The sequence below is a fragment of the Nerophis lumbriciformis genome, linkage group LG03 (assembly GCF_033978685.3).
Source record: "Nerophis lumbriciformis linkage group LG03, RoL_Nlum_v2.1, whole genome shotgun sequence".
NCBI classification, from domain to species: domain Eukaryota; kingdom Metazoa; phylum Chordata; class Actinopteri; order Syngnathiformes; family Syngnathidae; genus Nerophis; species Nerophis lumbriciformis.
The window spans coordinates 23,718,476-23,740,010 of NC_084550.2; the positions used below are offsets into that span (position 1 = coordinate 23,718,476).

Consider the following 21,535-nt stretch of genomic DNA (forward strand, 5'->3'; position numbering starts at 1 on the left):
TTTTATCGGGACTCCTGATGACGTTTTGAGACATCTCCTACAACTACAGCACCAGAATTGTGCTGCTGAAGCAAGTCCGATTTTTTGAATTTTTTGTAAGGGTCCCCCCTTACGACATTTTAGCAAAAACATTTTTTCGTAAAATATGCATTTTCTTACATTTACGGGTTTTGTCGGGACTCCTGATGACGTAAAAAACTCCCTTCTTGTCTCTCATGGACAAACACCTGTTGACTTTGGACTAGCGACTGCACGACATCAAGGCCGCGGAACAGAGACACACTGCAGGCTTACACACAAACATGCATCCACAAAAATATACGCCACACACATACATACCCCACCCCCCCAATCCAACGCCCTCGACGCAAATCCCATAGAGGTGATGAATGGATGGTCAGCGCCTGAGAGCTGCGGCCTACCACCGTGACCCCGCACTCCCTTCCCTCTGTTGCTAGATATCTCGAGATGTATGTTGTAATATGTATATGTGCTTTGCTATTGAGGTTTTTTCCCACTCCAGACTGGGCCCCCTAAGGAGCTTAGTCTAGATTGTATTTTTTTACTCATCCTTCCCCAGCGTTTGACCTTTTTCCCCATCTTTTTACGGGGCGCCTTGTGGCGACCACTCAGTGTTCCTGTTCTGTAACCCTGTACACTGTTTGTCTAATCTTGAACGGGTTTGTGCTGAAAACAAAGTTTCGTTGTACTTGTGCAATGACAATAAAGACCTATCCTACCTACCTAAATAACAACAGATCTAGCTAAATGTTACACATAAACCTGCAAAAAAAAATAGTTGTGAGGTTTCTCTGTTTACATTTTCAAACTTTGCACTATTTTGTTCAACTTTACTAAGCATTTCTCTTCCTCATTTTTGCACCTTCATTTTAAGAGGTTATCGTTAAGTGTTCAATGTGATTTAGGAATGTTGTTTACATTGTGTGTTCTCACTTCCTTTTCTTTCTGCCTTGAAAGCTGAGGAGATTATAATCGGAGAAAGGTAACATTTTAAGTAAATTTTTTTTACATTTAATGATGAATAAAAAATAAATAATTATCGATAGATAGATATAAAACATATCGTGAAACAATTTTCAGCCGATAATATCGGACTGCCGATAATATCGGCCGATAAATGCTTTAAAATGTAGTATCGGAAATTATCGGTATCAAAAAGTAAAATTTATCACTTTTTAAAACGCCGCTGTGTACACGGACGTAGGGAGAAGTACAGAGTGCCAATAAACCTTAAAGGCACTGCCTTTGCGTGCCGGCTCAGTCACATATCTACGGCTTTTCACACACACAAGTGAATGCAAAGCATAACTGGTCAGCAGCCATACAGGTCACACTGAGGGTGGCCGTATAAACAACTTTAACACTGTTACAAATATGCGCCACACTGTGAACCCACACCAAACAAGAATGACAAACACATTTGGGGAGAACATCCGCACCGTAACACAACATAAACACAACAGAACAAATACCTAGAACCCCTTGCAGCCATAACTCTTTCGGGACGCTACAATTTACACCCCCCGCGCCCGCCCTACTCAACCTCCTCATGCTCTCTTAGGGAGAGCATGTCCCAAATTCCAAGCTGCTGTTTTGAGGCATGTTAAAAAAAAAGAAGCACTTTGTGACTTCAATAATAAATATGGCAGTGCCATTGTAGGAGCCTAAATGCTGTTTAAGTTCATTTACATTTTTATGGAAGGTGCTTTATGTTTATTCAGCCAAAATGGGACTATTTACTTTATTTGCATAATACGAAAATGTATATATTTGCATGCTTAGAATAATTATTACATTTGTCTAAACAGTTTGATGACGTAACTGTGTAAATTGCATATATGGCGGAAGGATCTGTGTGGTAGGTTGGTTTTTGGACACAGGGCATTATGGGTAATGGCAGTCAGGTGCGGGGGAATTGAGCCACACAGTTTTTTGACCTCACTCTTACTTTTTCTTAGTCTTGCTTTTTCTAACACCTACTGTAACAAACTCTCTTTATTTTGCCATTCATTTGTTCCCACATCGTTATTGTTTTACGTTTTTGAATTATTAAGTAAACGATACAAAACGAAGAGGAGCGTCTGGAGTTTTGTTTATTGTCGCCGCAGCAAGCGGAGCAGGAGAAAGTAGAGGAGCGTCAAGCTAAAGGCTTAATTAGGAATCTACATTTTAGTCAAAAAACTAGCTCTTTGTGGATTAAGAGGAACGTGGAACCACCTGACTGGAAAAGAACAGAGGAACAAGCCTGCAAGAGGACGCGAGCAGGTACGTGAGTGCACGCTGCTTGAAAGAGAGAGAGAGAAGCTCGTCTGGGTGCGACGCTGCTGCACATCGGCATTTTTTATTGACTCGTTGTGGAAATATTGGCTTGTTATGGATGCACAAGACAGTGGAAAAAGGACAGTAAAAATGACCGAGAAGGCTGTAGAAGAGCACAAGGCGAGAAAGATGCAGACACGCAGGAGCGCACTGGCTCAATTGACTTGTTTGATGACACAGATTGAGCACTTAATGGAGGAGGATGCTAATGTGGACGCTGTAAAAAATCAGCTTCGTGTGGACTTTAGTGGATTGCAGCAAGAATTTTCTGATCTTAATTCTGATGTTCAGAAATTCATGTCTGAGGAGGAGTTTGTGGAAGATCAAAACAACTGGTTTAATCCAAATCATAAAATGATGGAGGACTTTTTCTGGAAATGTGAGGAGTGGATGAAAGATGTTTTTAAGCGTGTTGAGCAAGCGGAAGAATGCAATAGACAAGTGTCACCTGCAGATAATCGCTCTACATCAACAAAGCGGACCGCTAGAAGTCAAAGTAAAACTGAATCACGAAGCGGAAGTTCACGTTCTTCATATTCTTCTGTCAGATTAAAGGCGGAAATGGAGCGTGCATCATTGAAAGCAAAGGCGGCAGCTTTACAAGAAAAACTGGCCATAGAACAGGAAGAAGCTGCAATAAAAGCTCGAAAGGAAATGCATGCAATGCAAACTGCACTTGCTGAATGTGACGCTAAAATGGAGGTCTTACAAAACTACAAAAACACACAAGAAGAAGACGGTATCAATACAGCTGACGAGAAGGATGGTAGAAGACTTACTAGTCCTAACACACAAGTACCACCACCCACCTTACCAACACACAGCATTAAATATGATGCTCCCCCCACAGCTATTCAAATGACTACATTGGCACCAAAGACTGAAATTAAAGAACAGGCATTAACACTTGATGGGCTTTGCCAAGCAATTTCTCAGCAAGCCAACGTCACAGAGTATCTCGTGAAGAGTCACAAGGCATCTCTACTTCCAGATCTTTCCATTCCAACATTCAAGGGTGACCCCCTGGAATACAAATCCTTTATTGGGGCCATAGAACATGGAATTGAAAGCCGCACTAATGACAATCGGGATCGTCTTCAATTTTTGCTACAGTATACAAGTGGACAACCACATGAGTTGGTTAAGAGCTGCATCCATATGGAATCATCAACAGGCTACACTAAAGCAAAACAAATGTTAAAGGAGTTTTTTGGTGATGACTTTAAGATAGCAGAAGCCTACATAACAGAAGCCATGGAGTGGCCAACAATCAAGCCAGAAGACGGTGTTGCCCTTCAGTCCTTCGCATTATTCCTCACAGGCTGCTCTAACACAATGACAGACATTAACTATATGGAGGACTTGGACAACACAACTAATATAAAGGCACTGACAAACAAACTTCCATATAAACTCAGGGAACCTTGGAGGAAGTTTGCATGCGACTTGCAAGAAAGAACAAAGACAAGAGTTAAGTTTAAGGATTTTGTGGACTTTGTAAACCGGCAAGTCAAGTATCTTTTGAATCCGCTTTATGGAAACATAAAAGAAACCACCATGAACACGAAAGATTCTGTGAGACAGAAAATAAAACCACAATATGTAGAAACCCTCAAACCAAAAAAGGTGTTTACAACAGTCGTTGTGCCCCCCAAGACAGAAAATGATAACCACATCATAACAAAAACACGCACAGTTTCGGTGGACTTTATTGGAAAACCTTGTGTTTATTGTAACGGAGAGCAACACAGCCTTACAGTTTGCAAGAAATTCAAGAGCAAGCTACACAAAGACAAGATTGACTTCTTGAGAAGCAAAGGAGTATGTTTTGCATGTTTAAAGCATGGACATATGAATAGTAGTTGCAAACAAAAACTTCAATGTCAAGAATGCTCTAGACAGCATCCCACATTATTACACATTGGTCATAAAGACTCCAGAGAAGAAACCACAAAGGACAATTTTGAACAGCAATCAATATCAAGTGCCCTTGTACAAACAACTGAAACCCGTGGTGTCACTGGGGCCGGTAGAGAAGATTGTGTTCTTTCGATCCTTCCCGTGTACATCAAGGCACAAAAAGTAACCAAGACAGTGATCACGTATGCCTTCCTGGACCCAGGTAGTTCAGCTACTTTTGCCACAGAGTCACTGATAAACCAACTGAATGTGAGTGGACGCAAAGTAAGCATCTCGCTGCGAACAATGGGAAACGACACAGTCGTGAACACAAGCATCGTGACTGGCTTGGAAATCAGCAGCTTGGACGGAAAAGAGTTTGTGGAACTAAAGGAAGTTTATACACAGAAAGACATTCCTGTCTCTAAGGACAATATTCCCTGACAAGAGGATATTGATAGGTGGCCACACCTAAAGGAGGTGAGAATACCTAATATTAAAGCCAAGATTGGATTACTCATCGGAGTAAACGTTCCCAAAGCGATGGAGCCACTGCAAGTGGTTAAAAGTGTGGATAATGGACCATACGCTGTGAGAACGATGCTAGGTTGGACAGTAAATGGACCACTCGGAGGTGGAAGTGACAGAACTGCAGTGGACAAATTGACAGGAATTACTGCAAACAGAATCTCAGTGGTGAAGCTTGAGGAGCTTTGGCAGCTGCAGTTCAAGCACGACTTTCCTGATGCTGGACAAAAAGAAAACATTGAGATGTCCAAGGACGACCATCAGTTTATCAGTATGGTGTCTCAAACTGCAGTAATTAAAGATGGCCACTACAATGTTTGCCTTCCAGTGAAGAAGAAGCCTTTGGCTATGCCAAATAACAAGGCAATTTCAGAGCAACGTGCACTTCAAAAATGTGCAACAGACTTTGCGGACGAGTTTGGACAGGAAACAGCAAGGTCTGTCAACAATAATTTTTATGTGGATGACTGTCTTAAGTCAGTTGCTGATGAAGATACAGCCATTACCCTGTGTGCCGAGTTGAGAAAAATGTTGGCAAAAGGAGGATTTCGGCTGACAAAATGGTCAAGCAACAACAGGAAGTTGCTTAACTCGATCCCAGAAAAGGAAAAAGCACAGGGTTTTCAAGATCTGGACTTGGATGAGGATTACCTGCCAGTGGAGAGAACATTAGGCATCCAGTGGTGTGCCGAATCAGACCAATTCAAGTTCAAGATCAACCTCAAAGATAGACCATACACTAGGAGAGGATTGCTTTCCATAGTAAGTTCAATTTTTGATCCTTTCGGCTTTATAGCTCCAGTAATAATGCCTGCTAAAAGAATTCTGCAAGATCTATGTCGGCAGAAATATAGTTGGGATCAAGACCTGCCAGACACAGTGATTGAGAGATGGAAAAAGTGGATCTCAGGTCTGTCACAGCTTGAACATTTTGGAGTTGACAGATGCATCAAGTTAAAGCAGTTTGGTGTGCCAGCCTTTGCGCAGCTTCATCACTTTGCTGACGCAAGTGAAGATGCCTACGGAACCACAAGCTACTTGCTGACGCGCTTTTCAACAGGTGAAGCTCAATCCACCTTGATCATGGCAAAGACAAGGGTGGCGCCCCTAAAGTATCCGACTATTCCTCGAATGGAATTGACTGCAGCCACAGTTGCTATAAAGATGGATAAGCTTCTGAGAAAAGAGCTTGAACTGGAGATCCAGGAGTCTATCTTTTGGACAGATAGCACGGCGGTGCTCAAGTACTTGAACAGTGAGTGTACCCGATTCAAGACGTTTGTTGCAAACAGGGTCGCGGCAATCATGGAACACTCTCAGACATCTCAGTGGAGATATGTTAACACCACTCTGAATCCCGCCGATCACGTTTCAAGAGGACAGACCGTGGAAGCATTTTTGAAAAATGAGAGTTGGCTCTCAGGACCAAGTTTCTTGCTCAGCTCACAAGACCAGTGGCCTAAAAATCCAGATCCTGGAATGCTGGATATGAACGACCTAGAGGTCAAAAGAGTGACTCATGTATTCGTCATTCAGACACAAGAAGCCAAAGATTTTGTGGATCAGTGGACGAACCATTATTCTTCTTGGACAGCATTGAAGCGTGCTGTTGCCTGGTTTCTAAAACTCAAAGATCTGCTGAAAGAGCTGAAGGAAAAAAGAAACAAACTAAGAACATCAGGAGAAGAAAGTAAGATGCTTGAATTTAAGAAAGATGTCGAAGGAAAGTGTCTGACTTGTGACGACATGACTAGAGCAGAAACAGAAATTGTGAAGTTCTGTCAAAGACAAAGTTTCAAAGAAGATTGGGCAATGCTGGAGAAAAATCAAAGAGTAAAGAAAAGTAGTTCACTTTTCAAGTTAAATCCAATTCTTCAAGATGGAGTTATGAGAGTTGGTGGAAGGTTGAGCCGTATAGCAATGCCTAACTACTCCAAGCAGCAAGCCATATTGCCTAAGGATTCACACATCACAAGGCTTGTGTTGAGACATATTCATGACCTAACAGCTCACGCCGGAAGGAATCACATGATGGCCAATCTACGTCAGAAATTTTGGATACCCGGAGCCATTGGAGCCATCAGAAGGTTTTTGTCCAGGTGTGTCATCTGTAAAAGACTCCACGGAGCCGCTGGAAAGCAACTCATGGCAGATCTACCAACATGCAGGGTCCTACCTGACGATCCACTTTTCACAAGAGTCGGTGTGGACTACTTTGGTCCGTTCCAAGTGAAGAGGGGAAGAGGACATGCAAAGAGGTATGGCGTCATCTTCACGTGTCTTGCTTTAAGAGCCGTACATCTGGAAGTCGCATCCTCACTCGACACCGATGCATGTCTTAATGCAATCAGAAGATTTCTCGCCAGAAGAGGACAAGTCAAAGAGATGTATTCCGACAACGGAACCAACTTTCGGTCAGCTGACAGCGAAATGAGGAAATCAATCAAAGAATGGAACACCAAGAAGATTTATGAACACTTGCTACAAAGAGGTATCCAGTGGCATTTCAATCCACCAGCAGGATCTCACCATGGAGGAAGCTGGGAGCGGCTAACCGTTCAGTGAGAAAAATACTGAGTGTTACCGTAAAGGAACAAGTTTTGGATGAAGAGGGTCTTTATACCTTGTTTTGTGAAGCCGAAGCAGTCATAAACGGCAGACCCATCACAAAGACATCCTCAGACCTCAACGACTTGGAGGCTCTCACACCCAACCATCTGTTATTGCTGAAGGTCAAACCTGAGCTACCTCCAGGAGTGTTTCATCCGTGCGACCAATATGCCAGTCGCAGATGGAGACAAGTACAATTCCTTGCGGATCTCTTCTGGAAACGCTGGTGTAAGGAATACCTAGCGCAACTTCAAGAACGTCAGCGATGGTCTTCACCTAGAAGAAACTTTCGTGTTGCTGATCGTGGACGATACTTCACCCAGAAATTCCTGGCCACTTGGAAGAATTCTAGAGACTTTTCCTGGTGGGGACGGACTTGTTCGTCAAGTTCAAGTGAAAACTAAGACTAACGAGCTTCGTCGCCCTATTACAAAGCTATGTCTTCTTTGAGAAGTATTAAGGTTATTTAGGCACCTTGAATTTGAGTTAACATGTTTAAGTAATTGTTTCAAGGACATTGATAACAATTAGGGGCCGGTAATGTAGGAGCCTAAATGCTGTTTAAGTTAATTTACATTTTTATGGAAGGTGCTTTATGTTTATTCAGCCAAAATGGGACTATTTACTTTATTTGCATAATACGAAAATGTATATATTTGCATGCTTAGAATAATTATTACATTTGTCTAAACAGTTTGATGACGTAACTGTGTAAATTGCATATATGGCGGAAGGATCTGTGTGGTAGGTTGGTTTTTGGACACAGGGCATTATGGGTAATGGCAGTCAGGTGCGGGGGAATTGAGCCACACAGTTTTTTGACCTCACTCTTACTTTTTCTTAGTCTTGCTTTTTCTAACACCTACTGTAACAAACTCTCTTTATTTTGCCATTCATTTGTTCCCACATCGTTATTGTTTTACGTTTTTGAATTATTAAGTAAACGATACAAAACGAAGAGGAGCGTCTGGAGTTTTGTTTATTGTCGCCGCAGCAAGCGGAGCAGGAGAAAGTAGAGGAGCGTCAAGCTAAAGGCTTAATTAGGAATCTACAGCCATGTTGGCATTTTTTTTCCCCATAACTTGAGTTGATTTATTTTGGAAAACCTTGTTACATTGTTTAATGCATCCAGCGGGGCATCACAACAAAATTAGGCATAATAATGTGTTAATTCCACGACTGTATATATCGGTATCGGTTGATATCGGAATCGGTAATTAAGAGTTGGACAATATCGGATATTGGCAAAAAAGCCATTATCGGAAATCTCTAGTTTTCAGCCATGTTGCCCAGCCCAAGTGTCTTGTTTTTTGGAGGCTGAGCATTGTTTGTGTATATAATAAACACCAACTGACCTCCATCCACCTCTTCATCACTGTCTCCGCTGTCATCACTGCTGCCTGATCGATCAGAAGATGACGACCCCGAATCAGAATCGGAATCCGTATCCGAGCCTCCCTCTTCTCCTTTGCTTCCTTCCTTGACCTTGTTTTTCTTGAAGTTCCAGGTCTGACCTCTGGCCTTGGCGTCATGGTGGCTCAAAGGCGTACTCTGTAGGTTAGCACCAATTGCACCCCCGAGCAACCGAATATCCTCCTCCTTCCCGTCCTCCTTCCCAGCGGACACCTCCCCGTCAGACTTGGGTTGGCCCAGGTGCATGATGGGCTGCGGCTGAGGCGGAGGCTGGGCTTGCTGGTTCTGGATGAACTCGTCTCGGGCGGCGAGGAACGTGAACTGAGGGTCTGAGAAGATGGAGAGCTCCGTGCGGCTGATGCCGTGAATGGCCGCGCCCAGCATCAGCTGACGGTCGTGGTAGGGTATGCTCCACCAGGCGGGCAACTCGGTGCCGGGCGGCGCCAACAGCAGGCGCTCCTCCAGGGAGGGGTGGAGCAGGACTCGGTCGCGGAGGCGACGGAGGAGGCTAATGCGGTAAAGTGTCCGGGAAGCACGTTCCTCTGTGATGGGGGCCACTGTCTGAGGAAGCGATGGTGTGTCTAGGAAAAGTCAGAGTCAAGGATTAGGGCTTTGAGTCACTGGAGAAAAGTGCTATATAAAAATAATTCACTTCACTCACTAGCATATATTAAATTCAATTAAACTCTTGTGCACCCCTAGGGCCCAAAACAGGTATAACATGTGACGACGCAAAATGATTATTAGCATTCAGACAGGTTAAAATGTTGCTAAAACCATCACTTTTCTATCAGTCACAGTGACTTTTCAAAACAAAAACATTACAGCAAAAATCATATGGGTTGATTGACATGTTTATTCTGTAAGCTAACTTCAATAGTTTGAAATTATTTTGACAGTTAATGCCAGTTATCCTGTCAACCTTTCACAAGACTTCAATTTGTTAATTGAAAGTATAAACAGTATAAACACTTTTTACAGTAAACAAATGGTAAAACAGTACTAAACAATTCCATTAAAAAAAAAATTGGGGTCATTGTTAACTTTATGTCCAAGCTTGTATAATCTACTGCCTTGTTTAATTGTAAAAAATATTCTGTGCCTAAAATTCACATTTCTATCACAATTATCATACTGTAAACATGGTAAGCTAACTTCATTAAAATGAATAGTCCTGTCAATAGCATGGAATTACAATTCAAATGTAGTTTTTTTTGTAAGCCTTTCAAAAGAATTCAAAATATGAAAAATTAATGAAAATTAATTTAAGCCATCAGACACTTGAAAAGTGGCACATCACATCTCTAATGTAATCATTTTAACTTTTCAACAGAAATAGCACTGTAAAAATATTAAGGACATACTTCTGTATTTTGGTAGTTATGCTGTCAACATTTAACAAGATTTCTTCAACTTGGACTTGAAAGCATAAATAGTATAAACACTTTTAACAGTATAACAGTACTAAACAATTCCAATAGATAACATTGGTGTCATTACCTTTTTGTGGCTAAAATCCGAAAAACGTTGAAAGTTTTCCACTTGTATCGCTAGCAACGGCATTAGACTTGTGTTTTTTTGTCCCAACGTGGTCTTTTACATCGCTAATTCCTCCGTGTCCGATCGAAAAATCTTGTCTGCACAAGGTGCAATTTGCGTAGTTTTCACCCTTTTTGGAACGGATAATTATTCCCGGATAGGCTTTTGAATATTCTTCACGGAATGACTGCAGTTTTCTTTTCGGTTTAAGACTCGTTTGCGATTTTTCTCCGGCTGATTCCATGATCGTTCGCTCGTTTGGAAACAATGGCAACAAGTGCCTCGTGCTTGGCAGCGGTGCTATAAATAGCCTCGCGCATGGCATTCGGAATGGCTCGATAGGAAGTTACGGGAAGCAGTGTCGATTGTCATTGTTGTTACGCGATTTCGTGAATAAAAGTTTAAAAAAAAATTTTTTTTTAAATTAATGAAAAACCGTATTTTTTATCACTGCAACCGTAACCCGGAATAGATTGATGAAAACCGTACTAATTACGGGAAAACCGGAGTAGTTGGCAGGTATGTAATCCCCACATTCTACCATCCTAGTCACGTCCGTTGTGTCCTTGGGCAAGACACTTCACCCTTGCTCCTGATGGCTGCTGGTTAGCGCCTTGCATGGCAGCTCCCTCCATCAGTGTGTGAATGGGTGAATGTGGAAATACAGTCAAAGCGCTTTGAGTACCTTGAAGGTAGAAAAGCGCTATACAAGTATAACCCATTTATCATTTATAATACGACTTTGGTAAGCTATGAAGTCGCACCGCTTGATGGATTGTACTGTGTTTCAACGTACGAGTATTATTATGGTGTGTGTATAAGGCAGCGTTTCTCAAAGTGTGGGGCGCGCCCCACTGGTGGGGAATAGAGACATGACAGGTGGGGCGCGAGGAACGGGAGGACATTTCACTTTAATTATTTAAAAAAAAATTATATTCTTAGAATTTTTTTTTTACTATGCTTTCATTTTCTATACACACTGTAAATCACTTTGTGATTCTGTCTGTGGAATCCGCTATATAAATAAATGTAAATTACTTATTTTTCCTGTAGGCTTTAAATTTTTCGGTAGGAGCGAAAGTTTGACAGACATAGCAACAGTAACTAATGGGGGCGGGGCTAAGCGGCTCAAACTTTCGCGCGGATGGGTAGCAGGCTAATGTGTGGACCACAATTACACAAAATGGATACATTTGTGACTGGCACCTCAAAGGTCGTCGAACCAGAGCCAGAGCCAGCGCCTGCAGAAAAACAAAAATCTGACGGGCCTAATCAACCATAAAGCCAACCGAAAAGAAAATATGATGAAGGGTATCTTGCTCTTGGATTCACGGCAGAGGTGGTGGAGGCAGAGGAGAGACCCCTGTGTGTTCTGTGTCTAAAAGCGCTAGTAGCAGACAGCATGAGACCCAACAAATTAAAGAGACACCTCGAGACCACACACCCCAATCACGTCAATAAGCCACTTGATTTCTTTCAAAGAAAACTGACAGAGTACCGTCAACAGGAGAAGCGCATGGTAAAAGCTACATCAGTAAACAGTAACGCTCAAATGGCTTCATATAGAGTTGCATACAGAATTGCACAATGCAAAAAAACACATGTTATGTCCTCGGTTTCACCTATGTGCTTATTTAGGTGTCTTAATTTAATAATAATCAGGCAACACGTTTCAACTCAATGCCTCGGATCGCTCCCGTTTATTAACAACTTCGAGAGTCCAAACTCTCCCTCCCTCCCGTGACGTCACACACTGAACACATGCTACGGTGGCTCGGACATGACAAAACAGTACATGACACCTCACACAATTGCTGAGCAGCTCATTCTCCCCGCTGCAATAGACCTGATGTCAGTCATGCTTAGTTATTTTATTTATTATTGAACTTGATGAAAGTTATACCACAGCTGCACAGTTATCTTCTTTATTATTGAACTTGATGTTATGTTATGTTATTGAGTTTGAATGTATACAACTTGATGTTACTTGATGTTCAATAAATTTGAAAATGTTAAGCTTGGCATTAGCGTTCTGTTGGGGCGATGGGGGCAGGTGGGGCTTGAAAACTCCCCCTTGTCCAAAGTGGGGGATGACAAAAAAAGTTTGAGAACCACTGGTATAAGGTAAGACATATTATCTTATATTGACCATGAATTGATTAACGTGGACTTAAACAAGTTGAAAAACTTATTGGGGTGTTACCATTTAGTGGTCAATTGTACGGAATATGTACTGTACTGTGCAATCTACTAATAAAAAGTTTCAATCAATCAATCAATCTGGCGTTTTGTTTCGCAATATTATGCAAACGCAACTTTTCTTACCTTATGGTACCTGCTGATCTGTATTTGGGATCTGCATAAGTCCTGAAAATTTACGCGAGTCCGCCTTTGTAAGCCGTGCCGACACCGTAGTCGATAATCTTTTTTTTTCTCTATCTTCTTGTTATGGGACATTCATCCTCCGCTGTTGCCATTTCTAATATAAAGTAGTGTAAAGTTCTTACTTATATCTGTCGGTAAACTCCCCATGGAAGCGCTAAAACATACCGGTGTAGTGAGTTTACATTATTCACCCAAGGAACTTTAGTTATTAGAGAGTTCCGGTCGGACGGTTTTTCACGTTATTGATTGAAGTAAAGTCTGAATGTCATTAAAACAAGTTAGCTCCATCTTTTGACACTTCTTCCACTCCCGTCCTTGCACGCTATACTGCTACAACAAAGATGACGGGGAGAAGACGTTGTCGAAGGTGGGCCACGTAAATTAGACCGCCCACAAAACGGCGCATCCTGAAGCGACTGTCAGAAAGCAGCTTGAAGATTATCTGTAAAACATCATCTATGCAACATTTTATAGGGTACTCCGGCTTCCTCCCACCTCCAAAGACATGCACCTGGGGATAGGTTGATTGGCAACACTAAATTGGCCTTAGTGTGTGAATGTGAGTGTGAATGTTGTCTGTCTATCTGTGTTGGCCCTGCGATTAGGTGGCGACTTGTCCAGGGTGTACCCCGCCTTCCGCCCGATTGTAGCTGAGATAGGCTCCAGCGCCCCCCGTGACCCCGAAGGGAATAAGCGGTAGAAAATGGATGGATGGAACAAAATAGTTTACAGTAGCACTATGCATAATCATAATACCAGGGCGTCTAGTGAGGGTCATTTTGTACTCTCTCGCCCCAGGAAGAATGCTTTGCGGAAATCTTTTATTTATACATCTGTATCGCTCTGGAATAACCTGCCTCGAATTCTCACGGGTATTGAAAGTAAACAGGTTTTTAAAAGGAAAGTAATATTTTATCTGAGTCTGTAAATTAGTTTGCTTGTTGATTTTTGTTTGGTTTTTTGTATTGTGTAGTTATATTTATATGGTAATTAATATTCTGTGACTGTAAATTGTTTGCTTGTTGATGCTTTTATTTGTTTCTGTATTGTGTAGTTATAATTATATGCTTTTACTTGTAAATGTATTGAGTTAGTGGACCCCAGGAAGGCTAGTGGGTTGTTGTGGCAACCAGCTAATGAGGATCCTTAATAATAAAAGGAAAAAAAAATTTTTTCAAATTTTGACCAATGAACCACCATTACATATTATGTAGACCACAAGGAAGTCTTTTACATAAAATAATAATAATATGACTCCTTCAATGCGCCTTATATATGAAAATAGACCTGACTAGACCTGGTCATCGGCAGTGTGCCTTATAATCCGGTGCGCCCTATGGTTTGGAAAATACGATAAGTGTTTGTAGTCAATCTTAAAGTTGTACAAGGGTTAAATATTGAGCTATATTATTATGCTAAAGAATAAATATAAAAAAGGCGTCAACACTACTTACCCTCATCACGGCCAGGGCGCAAGTGGCACACTCTCCGGCACATGTTTAAGAAAGAGCGGAAGTACCGGCTAAGGCTCTCGTCAGTTTTTTTATCCAAACGGGCGAAGGTGCGAAATCTCGTCCAGTCATAATCTGCTTCTTCGCCCTCGGGAAGACCTGGTTCCTTTTTAATCTTTTCGACGCCAAAAGTTGACACGACGCGATAGAAATCACATTCTTCCCTGCGTGTCCACCTGCAGACAGAGAACTCCAGTTAATGTTGGACTTGCGTAAATATGGTGAACACCTACAGTCGCCATCAAAAGTGTACATACACTTGTAAAGAACATAATGTCATGGCTGTCTTGAGTTTCTAAACATTTCTACAACTCTTATTTTTTTGTGACAGAGTGATTGGAGCACATACTTGTTGGTCACAAAAAACATTCATGAAGTTTGATTATTTTTTAAATTTATTATGGGTCTACTGAAAATGTGACTTGGTCAAAAGTATACATACAGCAATGTTAATATTTGCTTACATGTCCCTTGGCAAGTTTCACTGCAATAAGGCGCTTTTGGTAGCCATCCACAAGCTTCTGCTTGAATTTTTGACCACTCCTCTTGACAAAATTGGTGCAGTTCAGCTAAATGTGTTGGTTTTCTGACATGGACTTGTTTCTTCATCATTGTCCACACGTTTAAAGGGGAACATTATCACAATTTCAGAAGGGTTAAAACCATTAAAAATCAGTTCCTAGTGGCTTATTTTATTTTTCAAGGTTTTTTTCAAAATTTTACCCATCACGCAATATCCCTAAAAAAAAGCTTCAAAGTGCCTGATTTTAACCATCGTTATATACACCCGTCCATTTTCCTGTGACGTCACATAGTGATGCAGATACAAACAAACATGGCGGAAAGAACAGCAAGCTATAGCGACATTAGCTCGGATTCAGACTCGGATTTCAGCGGCTTAAGCGATTCAACAGATTACGCATGTATTGAAACGGATGGTTGTAGTGTGGAGGCAGGTAGCGAAAACGAAATTGAAGAAGAAACTGAAGCTATTGAGCCATATCGGTTTGAACCGTATGCAAGCGAAACCGACGAAAACAACACGACAGCCAGCGACACGGGAGAAAGCGAGGACGAATTCGGCGATCGCCTTCTAACCAACGATTGGTATGTGTTTGTTTGGCATTAAAGGAAACTAACAACTATGAACTAGGTTTACAGCATATGAAATACATTTGGCAACAACATGCACTTTGAGAGTGAAGACAGCCCAATTCTCATCAATTAATATATTCTGTAGACATACCCTCATCTGCTCTCTTTTCCTGAAAGCTGATCTGTCCAGTCCAGTTGGAAATGCATCTGCTTTGAGTGTCGCAGGATATCCACACATTCTTGCCATCTCTGTCGTAGCATAGCTTTCGTCGGTAAAGTGTGCGGAACAAACGTCCAATTTCTTGCCACTTTCGCATCTTTGGGCCACTGGTGCAACTTGAATCCGTCCCTGTTCGTGTTGTTACACCCTCCGACAACACACCGACGAGGCATGATGTCTCCAAGGTACGGAAAACAGTCGAAAAAAACGGAAAATAACAGAGCTGATTTGACTCGGTGTTTGTAATGTGTTTGAGAAAATGGCGGATTGCTTCCCGATGTGACGTCACGCTCCGAGAGCGAATAATAGAAAGGCGTTTAATTCGCCTAAATTCACCCATTTAGAGTTCGGAAATCGGTTAAAAAAATATATGGTCTTTTTTCTGCAACATCAAGGTATATATTGACGCTTACATAGGTCTGGTGATAATGTTCCCCTTTAAGTCAGTACTTTGGGAAGGCCATTCTAAAATCTTAATTCTAGCCATTCCTTTACTACTTTTGACGTGTGTTTGGGATCATTGTCCTGTTGGAACACTCAACTGCGCCCAAGACCCAACCTCCGGGCTGATGATTTTAGCTTGTCCTGAAGAATTTGGAGGTAATCCTCCTTTTTCATTGTCCCATTTACTCTCTGTAAAGCAGCAGTTCCATTGGCAGCAAAACAGGCCCAGAGCATAATACTACCACCACCATGCTTGACGGTAGGTATGGCGCTCCTCGGATTAAAGGCCTCACCTTTTCTCCTCCAAACATATTGCTGGGTATTGTGGCCAAACAGCTCCATTTTTGTTTCATCTGACCACAGAACTTTCCTCCAGAAGGTCTTATCTTTGCCATATAATGTCAGATGAAACAAAAATGGAGCTGTTTGGCCACAATACCCAGCAATATGTTTGGAGGAGAAAAGGTGAGGCCTTTAATCCCAGGAACACCATTCCTACCGTCAAGCATGATGGTGGTAGTATTATGCTCTGGGCCTGTTTTGCTGACAATGGAACTGCTGCTTTACAGAGAGTAAATGGGACAATGAAAACTTCCAAATTCTTCAGGACGACCTAAAATCATCAGCCCAGAGGTTGGGTCTTGGGCGCAACAGGACAATGACCCCAAACACACGTCAAAAGTGGTAAAGGAATGGCTAAATCAAGCTAGAATGAAGGTTTTAGAATGGCCTTCCCAAAGTCCTGACTTAAAGGTGTGGACAATGCTGAAGAAACAAGTCGAACAAATTTAGCTGAACTGCACCAATTTTGTCAAGAGGAGTGGTCAAAAATTCAAGCAGAAGCTTGTGGATGGCTACCAAAAGCGCCTTATTGCAGTGAAACTTGCCAAGGGACATGTAACCAAATATTAACATTGCTGTAGATTTGGTCACATTTTCAGTAGACCCATAATAAATTCATAAAAGAAGCAAACTTCATGAATGTTTTTTGTGACCAACAAGTATGTGCTCCAATCACCCTATCACAAAAAAAATAAGATTTCTGGAAATGATTGGAAACTCAAGACAGCCATGACATTATGTTCTTTACAAATGTATGTTACACTTTTGATCGAGACTGAACATTTCTACACAAAAGCGATAAGTATACCTTTGTTGTCGCTCTTGCCGTGCGATCTCCTTCAGTTTGCTGGCTTGTTCACACCTCCTGCGCCTGCGGTCGCCCTTCGCCTCAGCTTCGATTTTCAGCTGCTCCTGCCTGTAGCTGCGCTGGTAAGCTGTGATCAAGCGCCGCAGGCGTGCTGTAAGCGATGAACTGGAGGGCCAATCGCAGCCACTCTGGGTCTGGTTAGAGAAGCTTTCCGCGATGGCTGGGACGGACTTGTCTTCCACGGTGATTTCCTCCTCTATCTTCACACTGTCATGCTGGAGGGCGGCGTTTAATGACAACGTGTGAGGCTTTTTTTTTGTTGCTACAACTCGCACAAACTTATGCTCGGAAGTATACCTCCTCGTAAGAATCTTTTGGTGGTCTTGACGCAGGCTTGAACTCGGGGTCCTCAGAGTATTTGTCATAATCCCCTCTGGAACAAGAAACATGTAATAAGCAGGCGACAAGACCAAAACATGCGTATGTTACCCAGACCGAAGTAACGGACACACTGTGTTTGTGCGTGTGTGTTTATACATAAAGTACAGTCGTGTCAAACTCAAGGCCCGGGGGCCAGATCTGGTCCGACATCATTTTGAATGGCCCGTGAAAGCCTGGAAAGAATATGCAGTGCTAAACTTGATAATAAATGTATTTTTTCTGCTGTATCTACTCTCTATTTTATGCTGCCCTTTTTTTGGCTGCAGCTGTTACATACCGTATTTTTCAGACTATAAGTCGCAGTTTTTTTTTCATAGTTTGGCCGGGAGTGCGACTTATACTCAGGAGCGACTTATGTGTGAAATTATTAACACATTAGCGTAAAATATCAAATAATATTATTTAGCTCATTCACGTAAAAGACTAGACCAGGGGTGCTCATTACGTCGATCGCGAGCTACCGGTTGATCTCGGAGGGTGTGTCAGTCGATCACCAGCCAGGCATTAAAAAAATAGTCCTAAAAATGAGCGATCATAAATCTTCACTATGACGTCACTTTCGTCACTTGATTGACATTCACGGCACCCGAGGGTCTTCTGAGATGACGCTGGCTGCTGCCAGCTCATTAAAATTACCGACTGGAAGGCGAGAAACACTTTATTTCAACAGACTCTGGCGCAGTACCTGTCGTCAAAACTCCAAAGACCGACTGCACAGTTGCACAGTTGCGCTACCAAAATAAGAGTCTCAGAAAGCTGGCGTGCACAAGCTAGCAAGCTACGGAGTTTGCCGACAATGTATTTCTTGTAAAGTGTATACAAAAAAGTATGGAAGCTGGACAAATAAGATGCCAAAAACCAACCACTTTCATGTGGTATTGGACAGAAAGGAGGACTTTTTTCTCCTCCATTCGAAAATGCAGACGTTTTTAGCACCACTGTCTGATTCCAATCAATGCAAGTCATCAGAATCAGGTAATACACCAACTTATATTCCTGTCTTCATGAAAGAAAGGAATCTATATGTGTTAAACATGCTTGTATTATCTTTAAACACCTTTAAGTTGTTAATATTAACTATATGTGTTAAACATGCTTGTATTATCTTTAAACACCTTTAACTTATTAACAATATTAACTACGGTATTTTCCGCACTATAAGCCGAGCCTAAAAACCAAAAATTTTCTCAAAAGCTGACAGTGCGGCTTATAACCCGGTGCGCCTTATATATGGATTAATATTAATATTCATTTTCATATAGTTTAGGTCTCGCAACTACGGTAAACAGCCGCCATCTTTTTTCCCCGTAGAAGAGGAAGCGCTTCTTCTTCTACGGTAAGCAACCACCAAGGTAAGCACCCGCCCCCATAGAAGAGGAAGCGCTTCTTCTTCTACTGTAAGCAACCACCCGCCCCCGTAGAAGAAGAAGCGCGTGGATATTACTTTTCATTTCATTTGTGTGTTTACATCTGTAAAGACCACAAAATGGCTCCTATTAAGAGACACGCCTACAACGCAGAATTCAAACTCAAGGCAATAAGTCACGCAGTAGAACACGGAAATAGAGCAGCAGCGAGAGAATTGAACATAAATGAATCAATGGTACGTAGGTAGAGGAAGCAACAAGATGACCTGCGCCACTAAGACAGGGAGACAGCGCCGGATGACATACGCCAACATCTGCCAGTGGATGGTAAATGCCTGGGCGGATATATCGGTCTCAACTGTGGTCCGAGCTTTCCGGAAGGCAGGATTCACGGAACTGCTGGACAACAACAGCAACATTGACTCTGATGACTTCGACGAGACGGAGCCGGCCATTTTGGATGCCGTTTTCGCCCAACTTTTTAATTCAGACACTGAAGAAGAATTCGAGGGATTTATGGATGAGGAATAACTTCAGAAAGTGAGCTTTAAATGTTTATTTTGTGTGTTGGGTGACATTAACGTTCGAGCAACGTTGAGTTATTGATGTTGCTATTGCTCTGCACTAATTTGAGTGTTACTATTTTTGTGATTGCACATTTGCACATTACATTTTGGGGGTGAACAGAGTTGTTAGAACGCTGGTTTGTAATATATTATTAAAGTTTGACTGACCTATCTGACTGTTTTTTTGACATTCCCTTTTGCGCAGCGTAGGCGCGGCTTATAACCCGGGGCGGCTTATAGGTGAACAAAGTTTTGAAATATGCCATTCATTGAAGGTGCGGCTAATAACCCGGGGCGGCTTATAGTGCGGAAAATACGGTATATGTGTTAAACATGCTTGTATTATCTTTAAACACCTTTAACTTGTTAACAATATTAACTATATGTGTTAAACATGCTTGTATTATCTTTAAACACCTTTAACTTGTTAACAATATTAACTATATGTGTTAAACATGCTTGTATTATCATTAAACACATTCAACTTGTTAACAATATTAACTACGGTATATGTATTAACCATACTTGTATTATCATTAAACACCTTTAATTTATTAACAATATTAACTATATGTGTTAAACATGCTTGCATTATCTTTAAACACCTTTAACTTGTTAACAATATTAACTATATGTATTAAACATACTTGTATTATCATTAAACACCTTTAATTTATCAACAATATTAACTATATGTGTTAAACATACTTGCATTATCTTTAAACACATTTAACTTGTTAACAAAAACATATATTTCATAAATAAGTAAATATAAATTATATATATGAATGAGGTAGATCCCCACGACTTGATCAATTGAAAAGTAGCTCGCCTGCAGAAAAAGTGTGAGCACCCCTGGACTAGACGTATAAGATTTCATGGGATTTAGCGATTAGGAGTGACAGATTGTTTGGTAAACGTATAGCATGTTCTATATGTTATAGTTATTTATATTACTCTTACCATAATATGTTACGTTAACATACCAGGCACGTTCTCAGTTGGCTATTTATGCCTCATAAGAGATCGGTAGGTTGTGAGTCATACCAAAGCCTATAAAAATGGGACCCATTACCTCTCTGCTTGGCACTCAGCATCATGGGTTGGAATTGGGGGTTAAATCACCAAAAACTATTCCCGGGTGCGGCACCGCTGCTGCCCACTGCTCCCCTCACCTCCCAGGGGGTGACCAAGGGGATGGGTCAAATGCAGAGGACAAATTTCACCACACCTAGTGTGTGTGTGACAATCATCGGTACTTTAACTTAATATAACGTACACTTATTCAGCCTGTTGTTCACTATTCTTCATTTATTTTAAATTGCCTTTCAAATGTTTATTCTTGGTGTTGGGTTATATCAAATAAATTTCCCCCAAAAATGCAACTTATACTATGCATTTTCGGCCGGTGCGTCTTATACTCCGGAGCGACTTATACTCCGAAAAATACAGGTATGCTGTAATATTGTACATGGTAATTGTGATTTGTTATATATTGTATATATTATATTATATTATATAAAAATATAATATATCAGTATATAATATATACTGTACATATAATATGTAAATATTACATATGTTATATTTTATATTGCTACTAAGGTACATTTTTAGTCTACTTTATACCTGCATTATCCTTTCCATCCTTTGTAACTGAGCTACTGTGTGGAACAATTTCCCTTGTGGATCCATTAAGTTTGTCTAAGTCTATGTCTAAGCGTCAATAAAGTACTTTATCTTTCTTTCTTTTTCTATTTTGACAGAAAAAAAACATGTATTGCATGCAGTCCTATATCTTTTAAACTATCTAATAATGCAACAAATATTATAGTACCGTATTTTTCGGACTATAAGTCGCAGTTTTTTTTCATAGTTTGGCCGGGCTCCAGTGCGACTTATGTTTTTTTCCTTCTTTATTATGCATTTTTGGCAGGTGCGACTTATACTGCGGTGCAACTTATACTCCGAAAATACGGTATATATACCTTCGAAATATTTTTGGGGACAAATACTACATAAGTATC

General features: G+C 41.2%; 1 protein-coding gene across 6 annotated transcripts in view; it reads right to left on the reverse strand.

The window, feature by feature from the left end:
* The window catches only part of chd8 (chromodomain helicase DNA binding protein 8), a 153,230-nt gene that overhangs the window by 14,878 nt on the left and 116,817 nt on the right, over positions 1 to 21,535 (reverse strand). For all 6 annotated transcript variants that reach the window (XM_061935698.1, XM_061935690.1, XM_061935681.1 and 3 more), the window contains 4 exons: positions 17,492 to 17,567; positions 17,135 to 17,409; positions 14,169 to 14,401; positions 8,733 to 9,371 (listed from right to left, as the gene is read on the reverse strand). In XM_061935698.1, coding sequence (XP_061791682.1) covers positions 8,733 to 9,371; positions 14,169 to 14,401; positions 17,135 to 17,409; positions 17,492 to 17,567 — 1,223 coding nt within the window. The remainder of the gene's footprint in view (positions 1 to 8,732; positions 9,372 to 14,168; positions 14,402 to 17,134; positions 17,410 to 17,491; positions 17,568 to 21,535) is intronic.